At 37.3% G+C, this 11,118-nt stretch overlaps 1 protein-coding gene across 1 annotated transcript; it reads left to right on the forward strand.

The window, feature by feature from the left end:
* Positions 1 to 2,053: 2,053 nt before the first annotated feature.
* On the forward strand, positions 2,054 to 10,780 carry BMP10 (bone morphogenetic protein 10). Its single transcript, XM_089485769.1, has 2 exons — positions 2,054 to 2,372; positions 9,846 to 10,780. Exons 1-2 carry the CDS (start codon positions 2,054 to 2,056, stop codon positions 10,778 to 10,780), a joined length of 1,254 nt encoding a protein of 417 aa, XP_089341895.1.
* Positions 10,781 to 11,118: the final 338 nt, after the last annotated feature.

The raw sequence follows: 11,118 nt of genomic DNA on the forward strand, positions 1-11,118 counted from the left end.
GGTATTAAGGAAAATAATTACAGACATCTAGCCAGGCGTTTCAAATTACGAGCAAGTTTTGGGTATGATGTTAAGTTTCTACAAAACATCCTTATGTATTTCGGCATGATGGTATCTTCGCAGTTTTGAGACGATGGTGAAACCACACCACGGCTAATGTTATTGTCACATCTCTTGGAATAAAAAGAAAAATTTACTCCCCACCCAGTTTTAAGGCAAAAGCTCTGCTTCATATTTTCTGAAGTGCGGCATTGATCATGTATTTTTAGAATTCAATCCCAGCATGTATATAATGCATGTTGTGTTTAGTTATATACTACCAAGACAGCAAAAATGTCATCTTTCAGCCATAAGAAGGCCCTCCTGCGAGACTTCTGCTACCACAGCAACTTAATTTGCTTAAGTTGACAGGTACTACAGAAAGTTAGGAACCTCCCTGAAACAAGAAAACAGATTATTATTTTATTGAGAGACTGTATCATTATTGAGTAGCAAACATAACTAAAAATGATCACCTCTTGGGAATATTTGAAAAAAAGATGACTTTCCACACACTGTGCTGTTAAACCAGTTTGCATGCAATAAACGTAATACATCCAAAGCATATGTGCACCATATTAAAAGAAAACAATGTGTGTGTGTGTATATAAATACAAATATATATATATCGTATATAGACCACATGACTGTCTTGGCAAGCATATAATGGGTGCTACCATGTGCCGTAACTGTGTTTTACATTGTTTGCTGTTGACAAGGACACAGGAGGAGTGTCAGATCATGGTTTTGGGACGGAAAACATGGCAAGACAGAAGATAACCACACAAGGTTATAGAAGGTTACAGAGGTGCCAGAGTGTCAAGCACAGGGCACAGGAAGAGTCCCACAGGAGCCACACTCCCATTCATAATACGTTTGCTTCAGATCTCCACTCACTAGTTAAGCATAAGCTTCACCAAGTACACTTCATTAAAGGTATACTTCATTATATGAAACAATTTATATTCACCGTAAAGGTTTAGTTGAGAGTTTACCCTATCTTTAACATTATGGGGCAGATTAAGGGTGAATTACGACAATCTGAATTAAGAATAAACTACTATGTTTAATGCAAGCTACCTCGCTGTTTACGGCAGATGTTAGTGTTTACAGAAGCCTTCTTCATAGGCGTAGAACCTCGTTACGAGGAAAGTGACATACAGTGTTTTAAAGGAGTCTCACCCACTAAGGGAATTGTTATTCTCTCTTGGGAACACATTCAGTCACATAAAGAAAACCTCATTTGCAGAGAATCCATCATATAAAAAGTCTCATTTACTGAAAATTACTTGCAGGCCCATGTAGCCTCGAAAAGGGTTATGACCTCCATAATATTACTGTGAAGGAGAAGGGGGGAAAAAGTAACAGTTCAGTTTTCCATCCTTCTCAATAGGAAGTTCCACAATGTTTTCTATCAGTTTTAACATATTTTCTCTTGCAGAAAACCCGCATCTTGCAGAGATGTAAATTTACCTTGGAACATCCAGAAATCTATTTATTCACATGGAGCTTATATACGCTTCTTGCATGTTAGCAAAAATCACATAAAACTTCTCAGAGGGAAAGTTTGGCAGCCCACAACAGTGGAGTTTAGCTGCAGAATAAGGGCAAACTTTTTTTTTTTTCTTTAAGCGGAGAGAAAAATTGGCCTATCTCGCAAGCAGTGTCAGAATATGGAAATGTTTACAAAATGCTCATTAGGAGAAGTGGGATTCTGAGATAGCAGTAAAATCTGGGGAGACACTTCTAAAGTAGGAGATAAGAGGAGCAGGGATGCTGTAGGGACATGTTATCAAATTAGTGAAACCTGGCTTTTTAGAGAGAGAAGAGAGGGAGGGAGAAAGAGGGAGCAAGATCTTTGAATGTGAGAGAGAGAATGGTCACAAGTTGCAGACGAGTGTTTCCTAACTTGTCAACTGCAGATGACAAAAGCAGTGTCCTCTCAAGAGAATAAAACAGAACACCGGACACCGCTGGCAGCTGAGATTAATCAGAACAAGAGTGATTTCTGACCATGGATCCCATCTCTCTGCGGGTTTATGTGGCCTTAAGTTTATTGGTGCAATTTATTTCGGCCAGTCCCATCATGGGCTTGGAAGAAGACTTGCCTTTATATGATGAAGTCCTCACGGAACAGGATGGGTTTGATTTCAACTCCTTGCTGGAAACAATGAAAGATGACTTACTGAAAACTCTCAACCTATCTGGGATCCCAATTCAAGCACCTGTCAAGGTGGAGCCTCCAGAATACATGCTGGAACTCTACAACAAGTTTGCAAAGGACAGAACCACCATGCCCTCAGCTAATATCGTACGCAGCTTTAGAAATGAAGGTAAGAGATTTGGGGACAGACATATCATAAATATTTGTAGGGAACCCTAACTTGATAGTTTCACAAAATGAATTAGTTATTTTTTATGTGCAGATGTAACTGACAGTCATGGTAAGAATGTAGACAATATCTGATATTTAAATATACAAATCTCAGATTCCGTAACCTCGAACTGAATGTCTGAAAAAATGTTTCTTAAAATATCGGTAGGTTCTCCTTTGTCAAATTATTGAATTGTAGGCCCTTCATCAATGTGAAATTGATAATGATCTGTAGAAAGAATTTCAAGGTTATAACTTTGATCCATGTAATTTAATTTACATAAACAATTCCAATTAGATATATCATGGTACCACGATCATAGCGTGCAGACCACCAAAACCTCAATTCTTATAACCCTCATTATCATATTTTATCTGTTTATATCCTTCCTTCTTTTCTTATTCTATTCTATTTCTTATTCAAAGTTTATCTTCTTACATTAGATATAATGGAATCGTGACCCAACTAAAAATGTATTAGACAAGAAAACTATCTTCCTAAATATTTTTTTTAACAAAATGAAGTTGTTGGCTTGAGACCAGCCCACACACCTTCTAAATTAATTTCCACATGATTCACATGGGTCCATCGAACTACAAATAAGTAAAAATATGCACCTTCAAGCAAACTGTAGAGAAAGGGTTACAATCAGTTGGCTTTTATCATTTCAGATTAACTCTGCATTTCCTGTTTCTCCAGAACATTAACAAGAAAGATGACTATGTGTCTCTACAACCTTCCAAACATCTCAGAATTTATTTGCTCACAAAACAGAAACCTTAAAACCATCACTGACTTTATACAATAGTCCCAGCTGCTTCTCATCTCTGATATCTATTCATCTCTCTCCAAACTCATATAAAAATAAGATATTGTTGTGGGAAAGGCTTCATCTAAATTTCTTAGTGTGGTTCAAAGGGCAACGAGACGGTTGCAAAATCAACAAAATCAACATTCATGCATGAGCTTCAAACAACAAATTCCCAAGAATTTGTTAAACACCGAACAGATTAAGTGACTTGTTTCCTATACAGAGAAACCGGCTTTTCTGTTCGTGTCCACGATATGTTTAGCAGGATTTGTAAAAAAAAATAAAAATAAATCAATGTTAAATATATATGTTATTGATCCAATTGGGGGTCCACTGTCTGATTTGGTTTTCCATTTAAAACATATATCATCATATCTTCATCTCAATAATCATCATATCAAGTCATTTGAATTACCTAGAGGTGTTTATGTTATAATTTGTAAGATGCACGATCACAAAAAGAGTGTTAAAGGAACGGTACATCTTCCCAGCAGAGGTGGTTAAACAACGCTCGTGAATGATGCACTAGTGAATGAAGTGACAAAGTGGGTGGGTCAAATTAGTCTACATTTAAAGGCAGCACAGCTTTTCGGCTTCCTATTTTTTTTTTGTCTTGTAATTTATGTTCTGCTTTTTAAATAGGCATAAACATGTTAGTCCCGGTTCTGAAAACACTTAGAACACAAAGGGTGTATAACACGGCCAAACTGGCTTTCCCCCAGGATAAATCAGTGCATGTACAACATACAGGCGAAACGTCTGTGTTCAATTATCTTTAAACTTCCCTAGCTCCCAGTGGGCTATACATTTTGAAAAAGCACAGCCGATAAATCTTTTACATGATCACCATGCTGTTGTGTTTTCACCCACGAAATCTCATTACAGTAATTATGCTTTTGGCTCAAATTTGCCTCAACGACCGACCCTTTATATATTAAATGAATTGTGTAACACTAGTGGTGTGTGTTAGAGAAAACTACACGCACAAAATAATTTGACACCATTTGATCCCTAGGCTTAATTTGTATCCCCTGTGCATGTCATCACTTTTAATGTGTCAACCTTGATCATTTTATCTGGGAGTCTTCCATGGATGCATCTTGATTTTTGGTTACCTGAAAGTCAAACACTCTGTGAAGATGCAACACATTGAGCGAAGGATACTTTGATGTTTAAGTGTACATGTTCCAAGACTTATTCCCATCAGATCTGGACTGTGTAATTCTGCCACATTTTTTTTATTTCATTGATCCAGATTTCATTTGATTTTGGGAAAGAGGTATGGGCCAGACTACAGGCATAATCCTGTATTCCCAATGAGTTCTTTACAAGAGTAACAGAACATTCTGTTGGAGTCTGAGGATCATTGTATTAATGATGGCTTCATTTAAAAAGAACTGGCATATGGGTCTTGCTGCTGGCGGAAATATTGACTGGAAACAGAGGCTGTCCATTCTACTCAAACGTCTGTGAAATAAGGATCATTTTGTACTTGCAGGGTAACATTTAATGAAAACCAATTAGAAGGACACTTCCTATTCTTTCAATTTACATGAACTTGTTTTGAAAATGCTCTTGATTGAGATCAGTATTGCTATTATACAAACATGTTTGAATTCTTGTTATGCAAATAGTTGCTTTGACAAGAATTGCATTGGGACCTGTGTCTGTCACAAAAAAATTCTAAAAATATGATGCCCTGTGTTAGCTTGCCTAGTGTTATCAGGGTACCCCAGTATGTAGAATCTGTGTAAGTGTTATCAAATATGTTCAGGTATTAGACTCTCCAGTTGGCTTTTCATTTGATTGTAACTCAATGTGCACTTACTTCAGTGCTGAAACTTTTCACATTCATGTTCTGACGCAATAGAACATAGAATAATAACACATTCGTTATTATGAAGGTTTCATTCTATCACATAAAGGATGCATCAGTTATTAATCATCTGAATGGCAAAAATTTGATTATCAATTGGGAATCTGATCATAGACATCAGATTCCACTTTACCAGAGCTCATTTTAACCTAATGGAATACTAAATACTGTAGGCGAAGAGCTTAGGTTCCAAGGTCATCAACTGAAGATTAGTTCCTTACCAACAACATATTCCACTGGTTTGAGGACCATTTTATTACAACCCTTTGGATGTACTATGACATCCACCAAAATTGTTACACACTTTTATTTAATAATATTCGGATGCATTTCAATACCCAAATACATGTGTATTTACTTTTTAGCAATATCAGCAGTGACAAAGCACTGATCAGAGAAATCACTTTTGACCCTGGATTGTCTGCACAAACCATGTTAGATAATACATAGATATGTTTTAAAAAGCTAAAATGATTTACTAGTGTCTTTGGTAGGGTGTAAGTTGGGGCTCTGCATTTGCATTTATATATTTAGTAAATCCATAAACGAGAAAAAAAGGCATGTTATAGTCACTTACCCTGGGGTAAATGAAACGTAATAGGTTGGCTAACCCAGATTTTCAAATAACTATAGGGAGTGTATTTTACAATAAGCATGGTTTCTTAAAAATACACTTTGATTTAGCAATATAGATTTGTCCTTTTCCTAAAAGCAGAATTAGTTATCAGTGCCTTCAATTGTTGGAGTGTCAGAGATATGAACAACCCATTGGATTGAGTAACCTTAAAGTGGACCTGTCACCTAGGAAACAACAAGGGCCAACAAACACTGCTGTTCCTAAAAAAATAATGGAATTTACTGTCAGTTTAAGGCTCTCTGTCCTCCCTTCGATCCCCAGGAGTTTAGAATGTGGTTAACAGTGGATGGCGGTTTTCTGCCACCCTACACAATAACGTCTCTCTTGGGCTGTTTGCACAGTCAATAGGTAGACTACCCTGAGCTTTGCTTCTAACTGAAAATATTATACCCATACACTCTTGACCTTCTCTACTAAAAATGTTACTTTTAAGGAGTATCAATGGTTTATGAACAGGTGTGCAATATATTTAACCATTGTAGATTCCAAAGTAGGTCGATTTTTTTAAATTCATTTTATTTTACTGCAAATCTGTCACCTTTTACCCTTTTACTGAATTTCAGTATAGTAACCAAATATAAGTTTTTGTGGTTTTAATAATAATTTTGAATAACTCAATCTCTTGTGCTCTCTGACTGAACTGAACAGAGGCAACATATGTTGACATGGGAAACTTTACTTACCTTGATAAATGTGTGCTCCTATTAAACCCAAAAGCTTTAATTTCTTCCATATAAGCACCTAGTTTCTAATATTCCTGGTACGAACTACACTAGGGTATCTTCTTTATGGTTTCTTGATTACTGTCTATACAGAAACTGTTGCCACTGGCATCATCATCACCGAACTAAGATAATTTGCTAATATCTTCTCCTACCCAACCCTATAACCTCTTCCTGCATTTTTCCAAATGTTTCTCACGTTTGCTTTGGTGGTTTGAAGCAGACCAACCATCGCTAGCTAGCAGCCCTCTTAAACTATATGCACTGATCTCTCTATCTAAACCAAATATTAATAAAAGTCTGAGTCAATGCACAGCCCCATGGCACAGTGGCTTAACTCAATTTAAAACCAAGGCTTTCTGCTCTATAGTGAGCTCTCATAATAAACCGTATCCATTAAAGATGCTATAGGTCCTGACACCATGAAGTCTGGTTAATGTGGTTAATCTCACAAGTTGAGCGTACCCTATGCAAGGCCAACGTGAGCTTTCATAACCTATAGTTCAATCAGTCAATAAACCCGGAGGGAATTTAAACATATATGTATACAGTAGGAATTATGGGCAAACTATATGAGCTGAAAGGCTCTTATTTGTCGTCAAATGTGATGTTTCTGTATTGAAATGAGCAGTGATGATTGCTACGTTGCTTTGTTAGATATCTAGGGTGTTTTTCCCCATTAAAATTCAGTTTACATTAAACACCTACATATTTTGTAATTGTAATATAAACAAATTATAAATGCATTAACAACAGGGGCATCTGAACATTTCAATCAGCATCAACTCAATCTCTACCAGTAAGAACCTGAAATTGTGAATAAGCAAACAATTTCTACTCAAGGCCCCTCTCCCTCCAGCCTCAAGTCTGCTTATAATTAAACCCTCATCAGCGTTCTCTTTTTACTTCTCAGGTTTACTTCCCAGATCTACTATATTGGGTTCTATCAACTGCAAGTAGACTACTAGAGCAACGTTCAGTATTGACAACTTGACAATTGTTTTAATACATGTAGAGTCAGGGGTCATTTGTTCATCTAAAGTTGAGTGATTTGGTGAGCACTATATACCATATATGAATATATATATATATATATATACACAGTATATAAATTAAATATCCTGTCTTCCCATAATGGGAACAACCCTCTCAACTATATCTACATGATCTACATGATTATTTCTTCTTAACCCCTTAAGGACAATGGGCGGTCCCTAAACACATTGAAAACAATGCATTTTGAGCCTGTATGGGCTTTGTCATTAAGGGGTTAATAACTCATCTTATCCTATTGGTAAGTTACTGATGGTGGACACATGGACACAGTCTTTGTAATGGTGGTTAGGGAGAAGAGAGAAAACGTCAGATGGGAAACGTCAGAATGATTAGATAACGCTGGGCCTGCCGCTCGGACACATGGATGTAAGCTTTTATTGGGTGAACCTTTTTTGCAAATATCTCCAAAACAATTAAATTGATTGACACTTCATGGGGCTTTAGGCAAGATACCAGTTTGATGGCCTTCCTAATCACTTATCACATATGGGGCTATTTATCCCTGCCACACAAGATCCAAGCCTTTAAGCATTTAAATATTATATATACAGTATATATATATATATATATATACAGTATATATATATATATATATATATATATATATATATATATATATATATATATATATACACACACACATATACACACTGGCTGGGCCTTGTGCATGATCTGTACTTCTTGATTTTATTGTAACTCATGCCTGATGCATTTCATTTCTCTCATATTTTTAGGTTCACCTAACCCTGGTGGAAATCTACTCAATAAATCTCTGCACTTATGAGTGTAATACTTCCTCAGATTTCCTGTAAGCTTTGTACCCTCCAATTTTCGAGCGTACTAAGTTCCTGTATCAGAGCCGCACTTTCTTGGCAAGTTGATCCCATAATGTCAAAATAGTCTTGCCTTTTCCCTCACAAACAGGTCATATTTATGTAATTTAATGTTAACTTGCAACACTGATGCCGAAATGAGACTAAATGAAATAATTGTATAGAATTGGTATAGAGTAATAGAATAGCATTACCCAGAACCCCTTGCTGGAATGTTTCTTTCATCTCTATGATTCTCTGTGTAATTCGACCTCAAGCGGGATGTCATGTAGAAGAAATATACCATTATTGCTTTTCAGTGCATATTGTAGGCACAAAAACACAGCTGTGCCGAGCATTGAAAAAGGTTAAAACAACATTTGTTAAATATCCATTAAAAGTCAGCGTTTTTAGTTTGGCAGGGTCTTTCACCAGGGACCTAATCACTGAATGGATCCACCACCCTAAAATGCTTACGGTTCACAATCAGAGACTGTGAAAACGAGGCATCAATCACAGCGTGAGAGAGAACTGGTATTAAGATACTTAAAAATCTCTTAGAATTGGATCTTGGTTGTAAAAAGACAGAAAACCAATGCATCTATATATCATATCTGAGTAAAATAGCTGATTCTAAAAATGCATTCTAATGTAAAACGAGGACAGAAGCTTCACATGAGTAATACCTATAAGATAAAGACTTATGCCCAAAAAATCTCAAAGTATGTTGCTTGTTATAGCGTCTGGTGCATTGTATGATAAATGGTACTCATCCAATCTTTTAGATGCTTAGATGAAGCCTTTTTACCATATGTTCTAAATGCATACATCCCTCCACTTCAAACAAGTGTGCGAATGTTCTGAACACAAGTTCCCAGGCATGAAAGGTGCTAACAGCACGGGACCAACTTAGGAATAGTGTGGATATACACTAAGCAGACCTCTTCACTGTACAGAACTGCAGTGTTCAGCGGGGCTATTTCAGGGTACCTGCTCTTAGCAACTACAAGGATGTGTTTAAAGCATAAAGTTAGGGAGCTTAAGATACAAGGCAATAGTTGTAACATGTTAGCTGCCTGTGGGCACCATGATGATAAACAAGACGTTAAGAATATCAAGTAACGCATGCAGTTGACAGCCATGACTTGCTTTATCTGTATCGTCAATCATTTACTTATTCATTTTCAATCACATGCTTGACTGTATACATTTATAGATCTATTCTGTTGCAATTTTCTTTTAACAGTGCCTTAATTTTAACATGTCTTCATGTAGCTCCATAACTAGGTTGCTCAATGGAAAAGAGCCTACAACAAACTTAGATTTTTATAAATATTGTCATGGCAAGGGGCCCTCTTGAAAGCTAATCTCAGGGCCATGGTGAGGACCACCCTAAAGACCCATAATTAAATAGACTTTGCAGCAAAAGTTTGGGAGACTTTCATGACAACAAACATATGTGTATTGCCCAAAAGCCTTGTCTTGTTTTCTAACTCAATGTATTATGTGTTTTCTAGATTACTCAGTGCCCTACAATGATGCCTTGGGTGTGAGGAAGTATCAGCTGCTCTACAATGTTTCAATACCTCACCACGAGTTAATAGTCATGGCGGAACTTAAGCTCTACATGTTAGTTCCAAGAGGCAATGTAATGTACAAAGGAGCGGGCAGGAAAGTCACTGTTTACGAAATACACAGTGAGGGAGAGGGAACACGAAAGGCGGTGGAATTGGCTTCCAGGTTGGTCTATAAAACCAGCAGTGACTGGGAGATGTTTGATATCACAGAGGCTGTGCGGCGCTGGGGTAGATCAGAATTTACAACTCACAGACTGGAAGTCCACATACAGAATCCAGATATTGATCTAGAAGATGGTGGAGAAGACAAACTAGACATAGATGTTAAACCAGAAACCAAGCATGAACCCTTGCTGGTTGTTTTTTCAGATGACCAAAGTAGCGAGAGGAAAGAAGAGAAAGAGGAACTCAATGATATGATTAGCCATGAGCAGCTGCTGACTCAGGACAGCACAGAATTTGGTGAAGCAAATAACATGCCCAGTGAGGAATCCTTGCTGCAAATGAGATCCAACATTATTTATGATGCCAGCTCCCGAACCAGGAGAAACGCAAAGGGCAATTACTGTAAAAAGACTTCACTCTACATCGACTTCAAAGAAATCGGATGGGATTCCTGGATCATAGCGCCCACCGGCTACGAGGCTTATGAGTGTCGTGGAGTGTGCTCTTACCCACTGACAGAGCATGTCACACCAACCAAACACGCCATTGTGCAAACACTGGTTCACATGAAAAACGCCCAAAAGGCATCCAAAGCCTGTTGTGTTGCCACCAAACTGGATCCCATATCTATCCTCTACATGGATGCAGGAGTGATGACCTACAAGTACAAATACGAGGGCATGGTGGTTTCAGAGTGTGGGTGCAGATAGTAGTTGTGTAATACCGGTTCTTGTAAATTTGTACATTTTGTATTTCCTTATTTAAAGAGTTTATTTAAGTGTGTACAGATAATATAAGTTTTGTTTAAAAATAGGCCAGTTTTACCAAGCAATGCAGAGTAATATGGCACTGTCTATTCTGTCGTAATGTTGAGCTATGCCATGTCCTATTGCTTTGTATAGCAAAGTAAAACAGGGTCTCTGTCTTCTTCTCTGTTGGTCACTTCATCTCTAAATGGGGTTTAACTGTAAGAAGTTTGCTAAGATTGGCACCCACAGCCAATTACTAGACTGATTTATGCATTTACATGCTACTAAGTGTTATTGGG

This window comes from Sceloporus occidentalis, unplaced genomic scaffold, assembly GCF_023333645.1.
Source record: "Sceloporus occidentalis isolate IW3139 unplaced genomic scaffold, rSceOcc1.0.p SCAF_26, whole genome shotgun sequence".
NCBI lineage: Eukaryota > Metazoa > Chordata > Lepidosauria > Squamata > Phrynosomatidae > Sceloporus > Sceloporus occidentalis.